This window comes from Fusarium subglutinans (assembly GCF_013396075.1).
Source record: "Fusarium subglutinans strain NRRL 66333 chromosome Unknown NRRL66333_c0000082, whole genome shotgun sequence".
Taxonomy (NCBI): Eukaryota; Fungi; Ascomycota; class Sordariomycetes; order Hypocreales; family Nectriaceae; genus Fusarium; species Fusarium subglutinans.
In genome coordinates, this window is record NW_023502145.1 from 109403 (window position 1) to 126083 (window position 16681).

Sequence of the window (16681 nt, forward strand, 5' to 3'; positions counted from 1 at the left end):
CCACAGGTGCTTCGTTCGTGTCTGTATCTTGGCGTGCCATGACGCCATAATTATATATGTAACCATTAACCATATCTATCCCATTGCATGTATAGAAAGCCCCGTCATAACCCCATTCTATCATTCTCCCTTCCCGTCCCCGTGTTATACAGAATGGATCTTGTTGATTGGTAGTTATGCGACTTTCAGACTTGCATATTGCTATCGTATGCACTCGATATTGATAGCACGGCATATTGCCGGCAGCCCGAGCATGCTGTATAAGCTATGCCTATGCAATGCATTGCACTACATACTTGACCCAGAACATTGTGTGGATATGCTGCAGCGATCCTTGTGTAACATGACAAATGACTCCGCAGTCTTTCCACCGGGGACACGCCGGCCGTTGGGCCAGCTGAATCGTATCTCGTCGAATCATTCTACCTTGGGCTTTGGCTGGAGTTCGCTCTCTGTCTGGTACGTGCTGCCGTTCATCGCCCGTTGTCGTCCCCCTGTCAGCATGTCTACCATGGCAAGCGGTGCTTCTGCTTCCCTGACACATGCCCCTAAAGGCCTCAACAGAGATGGCTAGTGGTCTTGTGCGTTTCTTTGTCATTTTTCCCCCTCTTGTTTTTTCTTTTTCGTTTTTGTAATAGGCATGTATGCCCGACTCAGGGACGGACATAAGTTTAAGCTTGCTAAGAAGGAATGCAGCTTAGCTTTAGGGATTGAACTTTGCGCATAATGGCTCAACCGCATCGCCCACCCATCCGGATAGGCACCTGGTGAAATATACGTCAGATCAACCTCCGAAGTCCATCTTCAACGCAATACTTGGCTGCCCGGACTCTGCTGTTGCAGCCTTGCTCACTTGGTCAGTGGTTTGCCGGCCGAAGCGAATCACCTCTTCGAGGAACCCCTTTTGGCCATCGCTTATGCCGCCTACTACTGCTCTAAACGTCTCCTGATCGATCGCGGCAAGCTCGAGTAATCGTGCGCTAGTCTCTTGGTATACCTCCTCACCCTCAGCTGTTGCTCGGGCCATCAATGTTGGGATCACCACTGCCATAGCCGCCAAATGTCGACCCCTGACGCCCGTGCCCACGTATTGGCAAAGAGTGTGTGCGATTAAGGATCGAGCATTCTCGGGATCCTCAGGGTCCGTATCGGTCACAAAGGCTACGAGTCGGGGAAACAGGTAACGAGCAATGCTGAGATCAGCACTGGTCTGGGATGGCTGGAGCAGCAGCGACTTAATGCAGTTGGCCGCGATCTTGGCAGTCTAAAGTAGGCTATTGTTAGCTGATGTCCCTAGAGTGGGGGGATGGTGAAAGTGAGCTGGATAATGCGTACCATTCGATCAGTGAGACAGTCCATCAACTCCTCAAGATAACGGGCCACAAGAGCTTCAGAAGCTGGAAGGTGATTCTGGCCTCCGGTAAAGAGGATTGTCGTAGCCAACAGACAGTTCTTGACACAAGTAAGGGATTGAGGAGCCTCACGCTTCTGTGCGTTGAGGTATATCGACAGGAATCGGCGTAGGCACCCCTGCAACTGAACATCTGTGGAAGATGGCTCGCCATTGCTGTGGTTCCTTCTTGACTTGGACATGCTACCGACGAAACGCTTCAGTGTGGACAGGGACTGTGGAACGATGAGCTCCTGGCAACCAGGCGTTGATAAAATTGTGGCAAAGATGTGTATGATGCACGCATGCAGATCGGTTTTGATGATAGCTGGAAAGACCTCTGCGGCGTCCACGAGCGCGTTGAGAGATGACCGTATGAGAAGAATGGCTTCTTCGTTCATCTGGTGTCTGGCTGGTTGGTTTCCCTCGGAAAGGTTAGGAAGAAGTCCTGTAAGAACGAGAACGATGATTCGCGTCAGCTCAAAGAGTTGGTCGATATCATCAGACAGGTCACCCTCTTCAGTGGCGTGTCTCCTTGCAGAAGGGTGCGCAATGCACAGAACGCTCGCGATCTCCACGATCACACCTTGAACGTCGAGGCTCTCGGTGAGCACTAGACGATCCAGTAAGTCCATGGTCTCGGAAAACACATCCGGCCTGTAGATAGCATGGCCGGACACACTCGGGTGGAGGATCTTCTTGAGGGCTTGGAGGATGGCTAGCGTCTGTTCGTGCGTAGCCAGAGAATCGCTTTGCCCAGAACGCGTGGCAAGCGCCTCAAAGGCCAGACCGAACAGAACAAAGAAGAATGCCACAGGTTCGTCTCTGTAATTGATGTCGGAATTCTTGCTCTGGCCGCTCGCTGAGGGACCATCCGATTCCTTTCCATCGAGGGCGTCAAACACAAATTCACTATCCTGTTCGATCAAGCTGGCAATCGCATCTACCAACTTCAACCAGGCATCCTGGTAGAACCGCAGCAATGTCTCGCGGTTCAGGGCTGCATAGATGGTGTCGAGACTCCCAGAGAGTGAAGGGGGCCCCAAGGTCATAGAAATGTCAGGCTCGAATCGAAGCCGTGCGAACTCACGAAGTGACTCCAACCAAAGGGGCGTCAATGTGCCGATGTGAGGCCTAAGCACATCCAGAAGATATTTCTGCCCCGAGCTTGCAACCTGGAGCTCCGCCCAAGCAGAGAACACCGATATCTTTACCATGACCTGCGCATTGGAACTCAGACTTTTCAGGTCACCAATCGCAGCATTCTCACTATCTTTGGAGAAATTCTCTAGAGCGCTTACAAGAGTCTTGAGAATCCTACCCATGCGATCCACGTCGGTGACAATACCGATTGAGATGAAACTAGCACATACATTGACTGCTTCTGAAGCAAGTTCAGGCGATGAGTCGGCTGCGAATGCTGGGGTAAGAGCTGAGCTGATCTGAGCCTGATACTGCTCCAGCAACATCGCCTCTTCAAAGTCTGGATCGGGTGTCTTGCCAAACATCTTGAGTATGTCTCCTATGATTTTCAGGCCCCAGATACGGAGTTCCAGGACACCAGAGGTTGACGCCGAGAACGCCATGCGAACAACATCTGCAACTTTGCCTTGAAGATCGCTCTGGGCTTTGGATTCTCCATTGGTAGTCACATCCTTTGCAATCATCAAGAACATCTCATCGATGCAGCTCAGTGCAAAAGTCGTTACTTGCCATCTTAAAGGCTCAACTTCAGAGGTAGCCTTGGTTTCCTTCTCATCTTTAGCAGCACCAGCTGCAGCAGCGAACCCAGCAACCTCCTCGTCTTGCAAGTCGGGTACGCCGCTGCCTTTAGACCCAGATTGAGTATCTTCTGCCTTGGGTCGTGCTCTTGTCATCTTGAGTACAGCCTGGAATCTCTGAAGCCAAGCGTTGGTCTCCGTAAGACATGTGTGATGCATCCAGTTGCGGATGATATTGCGAATCCCGTCATGAGACGGAACGGTGTCAAGGACTAGCCAAAGCTGTTCCTCAAACCCGGCATCTGCTTCTTTGAGGACGTCCTGTGGATTCCGTTTCATCATGTTGTGTATCCCATCCACTGATACATCTCGTAAAGTTGTTGATTCAAACATCAAGTACTTTTGAAGCAACTTGACGTAGTCAGCGAACTGCATGTGTCCAGGGGCGTAAAGCGACACATGCTCTAGACAGCCCAGCGCAGCCCGCTGCACCAGCCAATCATCCTCCTCACGGAAACGGTTAACAAGAGTGAATATCAGCTCTCTTGACTTCGTGGCATCCTGTAGGTCAGGACCGAGGACGTTGATGAGGGAATCAACACAACGAGCGATAGCAGATGTCGTGGAAAGTTCGAGCTCGAGATTCATTGTAATTGCAGAGGAAATCTCGGCATGATGGGTTTCTGAAACATAAAGCTGAACAAGCATACCCAAAGTGCTGGGGACGTAGCCAGCAAAACTTAGCCCCGAGGCATCAGCTGCGAGTGATAGTGCTTCGAGTGCCCAGAAATGGACCACCGGATGAGGGTCATTGCAGAGAGACATTAAGATGCCGAGGATTGTCTTCAGGTGGTAACCGGCCGCCATGCCACCCACCTGAGTTTGGATTGACCCAAGTGCCATAGCACAGCCCGCTCTCGCACTAGGTTCACGGTTGCCCACAATGGTATCGACTAGGTACTTGATCTCATTATTCGTAAAGCCATTTCCATACACATTGCATAAGCGAGCAGTTGCAGCGTACCCCAAGCTTCTGACATGTTCGTCTGGGTCAAGGACAAAGTCGCGAACGATATCTTGGAGCAACGCTTCCACTGCCTGGTTCGAAATGTCACCGGAAGGCGATTTCGTCTCTTTCACAGCTACCCTCATGGTAGCGAGAATGGCCGCAGCAAGGTTGACGTTGATGGCGGCCTTGCGCCCAGGATCTCTGATCAGGGTGCCAGCAGACGCAAATGTTCGAATCTGTTCGAGTATACTCTCCTGAACCTTGCCAGGAGTGAGTGGGAAGGCGAATGCAAACAGCTGAATAGCCGCATTGATGACCTCTGTGGCAGGAGGATCAGGACTTGAAAAAAATGAGTCTGTACTGCCAATATACAGGACAGATGCATCATGCTCTAAACTGCCACAGATTGGCGAGCGCAGGAGGTTATTTATCATGTCTTCTGGACTATCGAGCTCATCTGTGTTCCCATCATCGGAGTTTTCCTGCTGCCCAGGGAGCTTTCTGACACGGGGGCCAGCAACAAGGCCAGTAATTCCGAAACCCGAGTTGTCGCCCACATCCCAGACAGACTCGAATGTAGCGGCTGCGTTCGCAATCGAGGCACTCAAAGAGTTTGGTGCATAGTTCTCCGGGTCGGCGAAGAGTGAAATCGCTAGCGTCAGCAAATTAGACTGTAAGAGTGCCTCGCTTCCACCAGCAGGACTGAGGTTGACGAGCCTGACGTAACATTGCAAGACTCTGCGCTGAACCATCATCTCAAGATCTTGGAGCTGTAGAGCAGGGGCTAGTCGCTGACTGACGTCGTCAGAGATCTTCTTAAACGGCAGAGTTCTCAGGAAGGCCGTCGTGTTCTGGAGCATGGTGGCTATTCTCTTTGACACATCCACAGTCAAAAGTCGACTGTTGAATTCGAGGAAGGCCAAAATTGAGCCCATCGCGCATTCTCTAACATGTGTCAGGAACGACACCTCTAGGAAACTTCGGGCTGATGTATTATCTTTGGCGAGGGGTTTTGGAAGCGCATTCTTCCAAAGTAAAAGGAGCTGTGATAGATGTATCTTGACAAAGTTTGGCCCCAAGGACATCAAGCCTCCAATAAGAACCCAAGCGACTTGAATCTGTGTGCTTGCAACCCTGAGCTGCGCTTGACTGCTCGATTTCAACATATTTGTCGCAATAGTCAACACGCGACTATTGATCTCAACTGACCCATAGAGTGGACGAGCAGGGCTTGCACTCAGAGTCGCGGCGAGTCCATGAGCAAATCCAATGCATCTTCTAGGCGAATTACGTCCCGATCCGAGAAGGGATAGTTCTCGGTTCAGACTGTTCATACAAACAGAAAGGCAAGGAAGAAGCTGTTGGGGGCAGGCAAGGACAAGCGTCTTCATGCAGTGAGATGCAAATACCTGAACAGTATAACTGGAATGTTGTAAGACTTGCAAGAGACCATCTCGACATGATTCTGCGAAGGTATTTGCCGCAGATCCTAGTGATTGGATAAGCGAAGACACAGCGCTCAGCGTCGCGATCAGAGTATGCTTAGAAGGCTCTGGCCTTTCTGCTAGAGCTTGAGGGTAGTTCTTGAAGATATTGTTGATGAGAGATTTTGCAGCGGATATTTGGCCAGACTCTCCCAAAATCTTACGCCCAATGACATCCTGTATAACAACGTCGACTATATTTCTGGAAATAAGAAGTCGATATCGATTGTTGGCGATTGTAGAGTGACCCAGCACATCTATCGCGAGACTCTCGACTATTTTGAGATAGTTTGTCTCGACAAGCTTTTCTCCTAGGCGCCTGAAAAGCTTGCCATAGCACACACCAATGGCTGTTCGGATTCTGTTTGAGGCTGTCGATTTTATATATTGGGATGCCAGGTTCTTGAGGATATCCGTCAGAGACAGAGCTAGCACTTGACTGCGCTTGCCTGAAGGAGCTGGGCTCGCTGATCTAGAGGGAATGTCCAGCTCATCATCGGCAATTTTAGGTATCGTGGACTGGCGTTTCAGTGCCTTTTTGCTCTTTTTTCCCTTTGGTGACGCTACCTCTGGTGGACCGCCCTCCGAATGACCCTGGAACAGGGCTTCGGCAAAGCACTCTGCTGCAGCCAGTCGGACTTGGACTGAAGGAGAGTCAAATGCTTTGGATATTGCAGTCTCGAGTTTGTCCAGGTCACTCGAGTATAAGAAATAAGGCGTGTGCCTGAACAATGTTTTGAGAGCCCGACAGGCGGAAGCAACGACAAGATGGCCTTTGTCGGATGAAGCATGATTTCGTCCTTGTTTCCAGATATCACGCGCAATCACTTCGTCCATGCTACCTTCAACCATACTAACGATCTTTCCAAGAGCGGTAAGGCATGCTGCACGGATTCCAGCATTGTTCGAGGACGACTTGAGAAGCTTGAGCAAGCTTGAGCAAGCAAGGGGGTGTAGCCCAATGGCGCTATCGCCAGCAGAAGCGAACACATCGCCTAGGCAGACTATAGCCGCATGCTTGGTCCGTATCTCAGCATCGGACTTTGACTTTCCACTCGATATAATGGCGATCAAGTCGTTGATCGTTTCGAAGAGAAGCTTCCTGTCTCCAATTCCGAAGATGTGTGCTAAGCACTTCCCCAAATTATTCCGGATGACTCGAGAAGGCTGCGGTGAAGAGAGGCTGATTATCTGGAATATTTCCTTCTTGAGATAGAATTGCTGTGCTGTGCAATCATCCTCTGCTAGGTCAAGGACGTGCTTCGTCAAGCTCGAGACATAAGTGAGCAGGAAAAGATCCTGCTGTTCGGCGGGGAGTGACTGAAGCTTGGGGAGATCGAGCTCTGGATTCGTAGTCGCGGTGTCGGAGGGAGCTTGCGCTTCGGGATTCCGTGCTGGAGCTGGAGCTTCAGGCTCCTGTGTTGACGACATTACGTACGAAAATCGACGCCGTCAACTATGTTAGAGCTGAAAGAATACGTAGTGAAGTCGCAGGTGTAATTGAATTCGTGGTCTCTTGCTATGTACGTTTCAAGAGGTAAGACTAGTAATGGATACCTAAAGTAGGTAGGTAAGTAGCTGACTTTGAGATCCCCTAGACTAGACTCCATAGGTACCTAATAAGGTAGGTAAGGTACTATAGTTACACTTACCTTACCTAGGTAGCCACATGCCACTTAGGTTCCATTACTTCTAGAAAAGAAAACACAAAACCTTAACCCTAAGCAATAAAAATATTTAGGTATATTTATCTTAAGTTTAGGGGATCTTTAATAAGTTTATTTTAGTACCCTAGATTAAGGTCCGGTGTTTTCTTGCTCCCCAAGGGCCACTGTACATGAACTATTGTGGGGCATCCTCAGCGTCCGGAGTTTGGCCGACTTACCCTGAGCTGGGCCATGCCCGTTGAAGACTCGGACGAGAAATCACGAAACCCGAATATTTCTCTATCGGCATATTCTGAGACTCGAGTGGCTCCCTCGCTCATTATGGCGACACGAAAGTGCCTGAGCCCGCTGATAAAGGCACCAAAGTCAATTGCCAACTCAATCTGTCACCAATGTCGACGATCTTTCGTGACGACACCTGCTCAAATGGCTGGTCACAACAAGTGGTCCAAGACAAAACACATCAAAGCTGTAACTGATAAGAAGAAGATGACTGAGAGATCTAATTTCACTAAGACGATTGCTATGTATTCAAGAAGTAGGCATTAATGTGTCAGTATTTACGGCCTGAAGGTTTTCTAATATTCGATAGTGTATGGAGATGATGTCAAATTCAACCCTCAACTGGCCACTGCAATAAGCGCTGCAACAAAAGGTATATATGCACAGTAGTCTTTAGTCTGGGGTTGCGTCTGACTCTTGGTGTTAGCAAGTATACCAAAGAACTTAATCGAGGGTGCAATTGCACGAGGTCAAGGTCGTTCAGCCACGGGCGCACAGTTAGAGTCTATGTCTTTGGAGGTCCTTATGCCCCCTGATATCGCGATGGTCATCGATGCTGAGACAGACAACAAGACTCGGACTCTTCATGACCTGCGCCTCGTGGTGAAAAAGGCCGGCGGAGTGGTTGGGTCAACAACCTTCTACTTTACAAGACGTGGTAGAGCCGTTTTCAAAGCCAAGGAGTGCGGGCCGTCACTCTCCGATGTTCTGGACGAGGCGATTGAGCACGAGGGGTTGGAAGATGTCGAGGAACTGCCAGAGGGGGACTTCTTGGCTTGGACCCTGCCAAACACGTTGACAGCCATCACCGAGGCCCTGTCCAAAAAGTTTGAGCTTGAGATTCTCGACGCAGACATTGTCTGGGCACCGAATGAGGACACAAAAGTGAGCATCGACACCACAGAGCAAGCTGATACTCTCGACATGCTCTTCAACGGACTCAAGGAATATCCTGAGGTCAGAGCCATTTATGCCAATGTACGTCAGGGAGCTGTAGGGGATGAAGAGTGGGACAAGGTTGAAAGAAACCTGGATGTATAAAACACAGAACATCGACGACTTTGTAGCAATTTTGTAAGATGCTGTATTTTGCCCAAACCAACAGAGGGGGAATATTTCCAATGCCTTCCAAACGCCATGAATACATCGTTAATGCTGCCGTTGCCGAACCCTCTGGCTAATAATGTACATGCTTGAATCCGATTCGCTGGGCTTCAAGAATCGGACTGATCATTCTCGGCTTGCTGTGCTGCTCTTTTGCGTTCCTCTTCAAGCTTTTTAGCCTGTCGGAGCTTTTGTCGCGCCACGATGCGGTCATACTCGGCTTTGATCTCGTCTCGGTCCTTGGGGATCTTGTTGCACTCTTCGGGCTTGGGCCAGAAGCCAGGTACGGCAAAGCGGTTATCGAGGTTGGTGCCAAAGTAGAACATGATTCCGATGGGGAACATGACATACGTGCCGAACTGTGGGCATGTCATGTCAGTGTCTTGTCTTGTTCGCAACTCGTCATCTTCTTCGAATAGGGCAACTAAAACATATAAAACCAGCTCTAGGGACACAACATAAGCATACCTTGAACACTTCTAGGTTAAGGCCACCCATTTTGAATGTCGTTTTCTTTGACACCTTCTTAGGCAATTGCGTGGAAGTTGAGAATGGAGGCAAAATGTTTGTCTTGCGTTGGATGACGGGATGATGCTTTCTAGCTACATACCCCCGGTAGAGCGTTAGAAACCACTAGGTACCCCGCTATGAAAATCAGATCACGACCTATGATTGGTAAGTACCTAAGGTAGCCTACCTAGCTTTCCATGTGAGCCCAGCCAATTGCACGATACTATTTCTTTGAGGCATCATGATACCAAAACTACTTACCTACTTACCCGGGTAAGACCCTACCTACAAGGACAGAGAATAAAAATTCATATTAGGGCATTCCCATGAGAGTTTTCTGCCATCTCGAATGCCTTGGCCAACCATTCCCTCAACGAAGAGGTATATATAACGTTTTCTAATCGTATATCATCCTTAATCCACAACCCACCACCTGTGCGTGTATATCTGTATAAAATATGTAAACTCCTTATCGCAATATGTTCAACGCCAACAACGAGCTATCCAGAATTCCGGGCCCAAGGCCTTGACGTATGCATAAGATCCCCAAACTCCTTGTGGTAATGTATTCTTAGCTTAACTTCGAACCACCAGCCCTTGCCTTTTGAGCTTCTTCCATCATCAGGCGTTCCGTGAAACTGCGCGGTGTGCCAGAGAAGCCGCCGGTATTAGCGACGCTGGCGCGGAAGCTACTTAGATCTGCTTCATCCATGCCACTGCGTCCGTCCAATCCCCCAACAAACGTATTGAAATGCCCTAATGACGCAGCTTGAGCATGAACTTCGGGATTACGAACGACAGGCATGACTACTGGCCGTCCTTTGTATGATCCCACGGAACCAGCTTGAAATCGTGCCGCGATTGGTGTCGTCGGCCCGGAGCCAGGCCTCTTGGTTATGTGTACTGCCGGTGAAGTTGCGTATAAAGATTGCTCGGTCTCCGGTACATCCGGTAAGTCAACTTCGATATCCTCCTCGGCCGTAAGAGGTTTTGGTTTCGATTTGGGCTTTGGCGGCGCAGATAAGCCGCCGCCTTCCTCAAAGTGAAAAAGCTCGTCTTCCTCATCCAAGTCTTCGTTGGCAGCTCCCACTTCGTCATGCGTACCAGAACTAAGAGCTTTAGTGGGTGAGGCTAGGCTTGCATCATAGCCACTGGTCTGGTTCTCCTCGGGGATTCTGTTCAGAGATGGTGATGCAGGCGCTTTCTTATTGGTAAAAGATCTAGGTTTCGCCATTGAAAGAAAGTCATCATCGGATGAATCCTGGTCCTCCTCTGGATCCTCGCTCACGCTCCCCAACGTGCGTTCGATCCGAACAGATTCGGGAACATGGCGTGGCGATGGCGATTCCGGTGCAATAATAATCGGGCTGGCCCGCTCTTCTGACGGAGATTCAGAAATGCTAGCAGATTTCTTGTCCTCTTCGCCGGCCCTTTGATCTGGATTTGAATTAACCTCGGTCCACACTCCTTCCTCCAACGGCGCCCTAGATAGTGCTCTCAGTGCTTCTGAAGAGGAAATCTTTCGGGGCGGTGGTAGGTCCTCCAGGTCATCGTCGAGCATAGATCCAGCGCGAGGCTGGTCGGCAGATGCGGCAGAGGGAACCATGGAATCGGTAGGTTGTGGCGACGCTGTAGGCAAGACCTCTGCTCCCATGACATCAAAGCGCACACGCCTGGGACTCTGTGGAGGTTTGGAACTACTTGAAGACCGTCGTAGGGCGCTCCGTGGTGTTTTCGACTCGCTCCGATCCGAATGGCACGACGAGACGGTATCATTGGTTGAGCGGCGAACATGACCTGGCCGTCCAGGCGAATGAGGCACTATCGGCAAGGCATTCTGTAGTTGGTCAGTGCCGTTATCGGGTTTCCTTCCTGTCTCAATGGCTGAGTCTTGCTTCTCATCTGCCTGGATGCTCGGGTCAGGCAACAACATGTCGAGAGGAGGAGTGTGGTTATTTGTGAGGTGAGGAGAGGTAGGCGGTCTTGGAGGAGAGCCCTCTAGCAGGGGAAGGTAAAAGAGCAATTCGTGATGTCGATCGCGGGGGCTGCCTGGAGGCTCTGCGGCTCCCGATCCGGAGGTAGCGACAGTGGCCGGCGGGGAAAAGTGGCGTTGAGTCGACTCAAGTGGTAGAGTTTGTGAGTCAGCTGCAGCTTTATCAAGGTCCAGATCCAGACTTGTGAGAACTGAGCTGAGGTCTGGGTATTTGGGTAGTGACTGGGCTATGGACTGGGCAACATTGGAAGCGATTTCGGGTTGTGTGTCTCGGAGCAGATCGTGGTAGTAGCGCAGGAAATCAGCTGCCACCTCGTGGCGAAAGGTGTGAACCTTGTGCTCGAGCTCTGAGAGCCTCTGAGAGAGGCTATTGACAAGGCTTGCCTCATCCATAGTCTACTCGTATACCTACAGTACTCGTAGTGCCGTGAGTTTTAACAGGTTCCTCTAGGGAAGCTAAGACTAGACAAAGAGGGATGTCTCGGTATGCGCATGACGCAACGAGCTCGGGAAAGATGTTTGCCTTGCCAGAGAAGGGGATTTTTATGAGTGACGGCACGTGAAGGATCTTGCAGGATCGTGAGTTGTAAGGGCAGGAGATAAGTAAATCAACGTTAGAATGGGGATTTTTGATTTTGACGGCGACGAGGCCGTCGGCAGACCAAACACAAATCGAGGTTTGGGGGGATAATAGTGCGAACATTGGTACGCCTAATAGCGGCCATGGTTCTAAGTCTGGCTAGACCATTCTAAAATTCGACATACAATCATATGACAAAAGTCTGACAACACCTTCACAGTGCACAGGTTAGCCCCACTAAATCTACCGTTAGTAAATCTACTTATTATAAATTCTAAAGAAATAATAAAAATAAAATAAAAATACTAGTATTAACTTTTACTATTTATTTACTTGGTTTTATTTTTATTTTTAATTTATAGTTTATATTTAATAAGTTATATAGGTTTTAAAAGATAGAGTTAGTGAAGAAAAATAAAGTTTAAGCTATAGGGGCCTTATAGGGAGTAATATAGTATTAGCCTTTATTTATTATTAAGACCTAATTTTATATAAAGGTCTTATTATATAACTAAGGAATATATTATAATCCAGATGACTAATCAGGGCAAAATATATATCAAAATAATAAGAAAAATCAGGGCTTTCGATTAGTATGCTTACCTAAGCAAAATATAGAGAATTAAGCAAGTTCCACATATTAAAGTTTCTTCCTATAAACTTTAAATATTTCCTACTAAGGGAATATTAGTCAGAAAGTTACGTAAACTGGGTTACATAATAATTATATAATAAGGATTATATATATAAGATTTTACCCCTTAGTTAGATAATTTATAACATACTATAAAAAACCTTACTTTTTTATTTAAGCTTTATAAGCCTACTAAAGGCTAGCGCCTTCTAAATTAGGTAAAAAGTATATCTTATTTTTCTTTGAATTTTGGCGGTTTTTATGATAGTTATTCTGTTACTATTGGGTCTACCCCTCTTTAGGAATTTTAATGCCTGCTCTTTAGAATGTCTATATAAACCCTAGGACTTTCTACTTAGGGAACTTCCTTTTAGTTACAGACTTATTAGCTTCCTAATTACATAATATATATCATTAAATTCGGAAGAATTTGCTCTATTTAACAGACCTACTTTTATCTTATAAATCCTACCCTATACCTCACTATTTGGCAGTTATAACTTTCTACTCTCTTAATACCTCCTCCTCCTTTTCTATTACTATAGTATATCCTACTACTTATAGTGAATTTATAGGCTATGGCTATTTTATTCAAGCCTTAACATTTATAGTGCTTTTTATACTGTATAACTAAACCCTTTTACTTTAAGAATTTATAACTTTATTAATATAAAATCTAATTTATTTATATTAATATAATTAGTATATTCTATTTCTTAATTATATATATAAATTTTTTATATGTTAAATATTATATAAATATCTCTAGAAAAAGAAGTATATAAAAGTGGATTTATGCTAATATAAGCCGACACTGTGCAGGGTGTTGTCAGACTTTTGACCTATAATTTTACAATGGGTCTCGATCAATCTCTACCTAGGTACCTACCTACCTACCTAGTACCTTACATGCCTACCTACTAGGTAACTACTACCTAAGGTATGTCTCCAATATTTTAACGGCTCGGGTAGAGCATGATGAATCGAACGGATGGATGGATAGATACGATCGATATAGGATGAGTGAATGATTCGACTACTATCAGTCCTGCTGCAAATCGCCAATTGACTACTAGTTATATGTTTAACTCTATGGGCGAACTGGTTGGTCTTCTCTGACTTCGTCAGCTCTGATCTAAGGTTATAGTACCTCAGCCAAACAACAATTCTTTGTCCCGACTGGCCGGTTCCGGACACCCATTGCGACGATCACTTGTCTACCTACATAACATCTGATCCAAGGATAAGACTTGACTGAAGACAGGTATAAGCACCTTTCCCCTGCTGCCCTGGAAGCATTCAGCTAGTTCGACTGGGTAGGTAGTAGGTGGTATGCTAGAAAGAAAAAGAAACCCCGCCGGTTAACCCCGTTATCCAAACGCCCAGGGCATCCATGACTTGCGCCTTGGTCACAGTCAGTGCGGGTACCTCTCCAGCTATCAGTCATCTGTTTCGTCCTGTTATACCTATAATACGAAAGTTCTCCTGTGAAAAGCTCGATCGAATCCAACTCGGAACCTTTATTATCATGCAGCACCATCAGAAATCTTAGCCAGTTACATCATCTACCTATTACCTGAGAAGGCAGGTTCAACGAAAATACAATGTTCCTCAAAGCCATGACTCTAAGGTAGGTAGGTACTATGTCAGACGACTGTTTAATCTTGAAGTATCCAATATTTATCAAAGCATTAAGGGAGATATTTTACTTTTAAATCGACATATATACCCTTCAGATTGTGGCTACGTCAAAATTGCTATTCTTGAGCCCTGTTTCTTTCCTGATAGGTGATTGTAAGTGTATGGATGTAACAAGCTTGTCGCAACGAAATCAGAACATCAACTCGCTGGAAATACCTACCTAGGTACTGCCTTTCTGCGCCACACAGTTACCATCCATGGAATATAAGGTAAGTACTAGGTAGTATCAACTCAGTTGGGGTAATATTCTAATAAGTACGTACACTCATTGCTTCGCATAAGCTAAAATAGCGGATTATGAGTCCCTCAATACGATTTATTGCTTGATTCATCGTAAACACTAAAGGTACTTGTACATTGTAACACTTCCTGGCGACGCTACACCGCCTTCTTGTTTAGGAAACTGGGACATCTTCTGCCGTGAATAATCCTGAAGCTCCTCAAGCACTGACAGGCCTGAGCTCTCCGCAATTCCTTGAGGTACCAATCTAGATACTCCGTACTCTGGTAGCCAATACTGTCCTGCATTCGACTTGACGACAGCATAAAACGTTGAGCGACTTCGAGATACCTGACTATATAATAATTCTCCCTTGACAGCGCCCGGGTAGCAGTCATGTCAACAATAACCCCCGATGCGCTTCAGTCAGGACAGCCGCCCGTCATTCCTCTGTCCTTTAATGGTAACCAACCCGAAAAGGTGACGCTCTACCCACTGTCGAACTACACGTTCGGGGTCAAGGAAACCCAGCCTGAAGAGGACCCATCAGTCATCGCTCGTCTCAAGAGACTCGAAGAACACTACACGGAACATGGGATGCGCCGCACTTGCGAAGGCATCCTCGTCTGCCATGAGCACAACCACCCACATATCCTGATGCTGCAAATCGCCAATGCCTTTTTCAAGCTCCCCGGAGACTACCTGCGCCCCGAAGACGATGAAATTCAAGGCTTCAAGTCGCGGCTCGACGAGAGACTGGCGCCTGTCGGCCGCTTAGGAGAGGGCGAGGAAGCTGGTGATTGGCAAGTGGGCGACTGCCTTGCTCAGTGGTGGAGGCCTAACTTCGAAACATTCATGTATCCGTTTATCCCGGCGCATGTGACGAGGCCAAAGGAGTGCAAGAAGCTCTACTTTATCCAGTTGCCCAAACAAAGTAGGTTAACCGATCATCATTGAGAAACTAGATACTTATTCTTCCTGCAGAGGTTCTAAGCGTTCCCAAGAACATGAAGCTTCTGGCCGTTCCTCTATTCGAGCTTTACGATAACACTGCCCGATACGGCCCACAGCTTTCTGCAATTCCCCATCTTCTCAGTCGATACAACTTTGAGTTTGTGGACGAGAATGGCAACGTCGTCGCTGCCACACCAGGGTCTGCCGCGCCAGAGGGCTATGTTCCATACACAAAAGTCTTGGCAGGCGATGATACGGACATGAAGGAGGAGAATGGAACAAGCTGATCCCTCTATATGACCGCGGAGACACGGCGTGGTGTTCGGCGTTTTTGGTTGTTTGCCCGTATAGGAAGGATGTGTAAAAGCTCAAGTATAGGTTTTCTGTCTTCTTCCTGTTTTCTATACATCTAAGTTCCACTTTTCTGTGCATCTCACTCAAACTTTTTCCCCTTGGATAGTTGCGACGACCCGTCTCTGGTGGCAAGCGGCACGGAACTCGAGGTACCAGATTCCCTGCCAAGTTCCTGTAGCCTAAGTATGGCGATATCAGTCACTTATGGTCGGGTCAAAGATTGGCTGACACTTACAAGCTTTCCATCCTTAATGGGAATAGTAACGCTGGCCCCAATGAGTGCAGACTTGATGTGGGCAGGCATGTCGTCTGGGCCCTCGGCACTATCGGGTGTCAATGTCTCCTCTTGCGGCTCATACGCAAAGCACTTACTCATGGCGGTATAGAGCCTCTCCCTTGGGTCCTTCAGCTGGCGCGATTCTATCAAGAGCATCGCTCATATCCTCCCGAACATCAGAGTCCCCTTGGTTTTCTCATATCAGCATCAAGAGCTCTCCAGGCCCGAATAATTCAGCTCACAGTTCTCGTTCAAGCTCAAAGCACAGCTCGTGTGTTGAACGAAAAGGTTCAAAAGGCCGACCTTGTAATCCCGAATTTCGGGAAGTGAAGACACAACCTGGTCAGTTATGAGGTATGAACCCCGTGATTTGGCAGGAAGTGTGAATTGCTTCTGAAAAAAACTCATGGTTGTTGCCGTCGAAGGGTCTGTCACTGGACGGGCAGTTGAGCGGGGTTGAGGGGGTCCTGATAATCCAACAAGGCTAAAAGGCAGTGTCCAGAGATAGTGAAACAGACCGGGGAACAGAGATATTACAAGTAGTAAACAGAGAAGCACTGGTGTCGTTGCAGAGTTGAGACGTGATGTTTGAAGTTGAGGCATGGCTTATTAGAACGAATCGTGCTTGAAAGCAAACAACCGTCATAGTGGGGCCAGAGTTGGACCCTAGGTAGGTAGGTATGGGTCTCTTTCTACATATCAGTTTATATCAAGCTCCTCTTTATCCAATCACAGCGCATCATTTATAATCCCCTTTAGGTATCAGTACCTAAGATTAGTTCCCCATAAGCTCACTCTATC

At 47.6% G+C, this 16681-nt stretch overlaps 6 protein-coding genes across 6 annotated transcripts; 2 read left to right on the forward strand and 4 right to left on the reverse strand.

The window, feature by feature from the left end:
- Positions 1-784: 784 nt before the first annotated feature.
- FSUBG_6982 (omega-conotoxin-sensitive calcium channel alpha-1 subunit rbB-I) lies at positions 785-7035 on the reverse strand (the record flags this gene model as incomplete). Its single annotated transcript, XM_036685238.1, has 2 exons — positions 785-1264; positions 1336-7035. 2 exons carry the CDS (start codon positions 7033-7035, stop codon positions 785-787), a joined length of 6180 nt encoding a protein of 2059 aa, XP_036537527.1.
- Positions 7036-7502: 467 nt separating this feature from the next.
- On the forward strand, positions 7503-8594 carry FSUBG_6983 (yfcA; the record flags this gene model as incomplete). The annotated part of the gene is made up of 3 exons (XM_036685239.1): positions 7503-7809; positions 7864-7926; positions 7981-8594. 3 exons carry the CDS (start codon positions 7503-7505, stop codon positions 8592-8594), a joined length of 984 nt encoding a protein of 327 aa, XP_036537528.1.
- A 173-nt stretch (positions 8595-8767) lies between these two features.
- On the reverse strand, positions 8768-9155 carry FSUBG_6984 (cytochrome-c oxidase assembly; the record flags this gene model as incomplete). The annotated part of the gene is made up of 2 exons (XM_036685240.1): positions 8768-9016; positions 9126-9155. 2 exons carry the CDS (start codon positions 9153-9155, stop codon positions 8768-8770), a joined length of 279 nt encoding a protein of 92 aa, XP_036537529.1.
- A 583-nt stretch (positions 9156-9738) lies between these two features.
- FSUBG_6985 (uncharacterized protein) lies at positions 9739-11553 on the reverse strand (the record flags this gene model as incomplete). The annotated part of the gene is made up of 1 exon (XM_036685241.1): positions 9739-11553. The coding sequence occupies one exon, from the start codon at positions 11551-11553 to the stop codon at positions 9739-9741; it is 1815 nt and encodes a 604-aa protein (XP_036537530.1).
- Positions 11554-14691: 3138 nt separating this feature from the next.
- On the forward strand, positions 14692-15536 carry FSUBG_6986 (mRNA cleavage factor I subunit; the record flags this gene model as incomplete). Its single annotated transcript, XM_036685242.1, has 2 exons — positions 14692-15229; positions 15280-15536. 2 exons carry the CDS (start codon positions 14692-14694, stop codon positions 15534-15536), a joined length of 795 nt encoding a protein of 264 aa, XP_036537531.1.
- A 150-nt stretch (positions 15537-15686) lies between these two features.
- On the reverse strand, positions 15687-16483 carry FSUBG_6987 (UPF0047 domain protein; the record flags this gene model as incomplete). Its single annotated transcript, XM_036685243.1, has 4 exons — positions 15687-15782; positions 15839-15926; positions 15976-16066; positions 16123-16483. The coding sequence occupies 4 exons, from the start codon at positions 16481-16483 to the stop codon at positions 15687-15689; spliced, it is 636 nt and encodes a 211-aa protein (XP_036537532.1).
- Between the last annotated feature and the right edge of the window lie 198 nt (positions 16484-16681).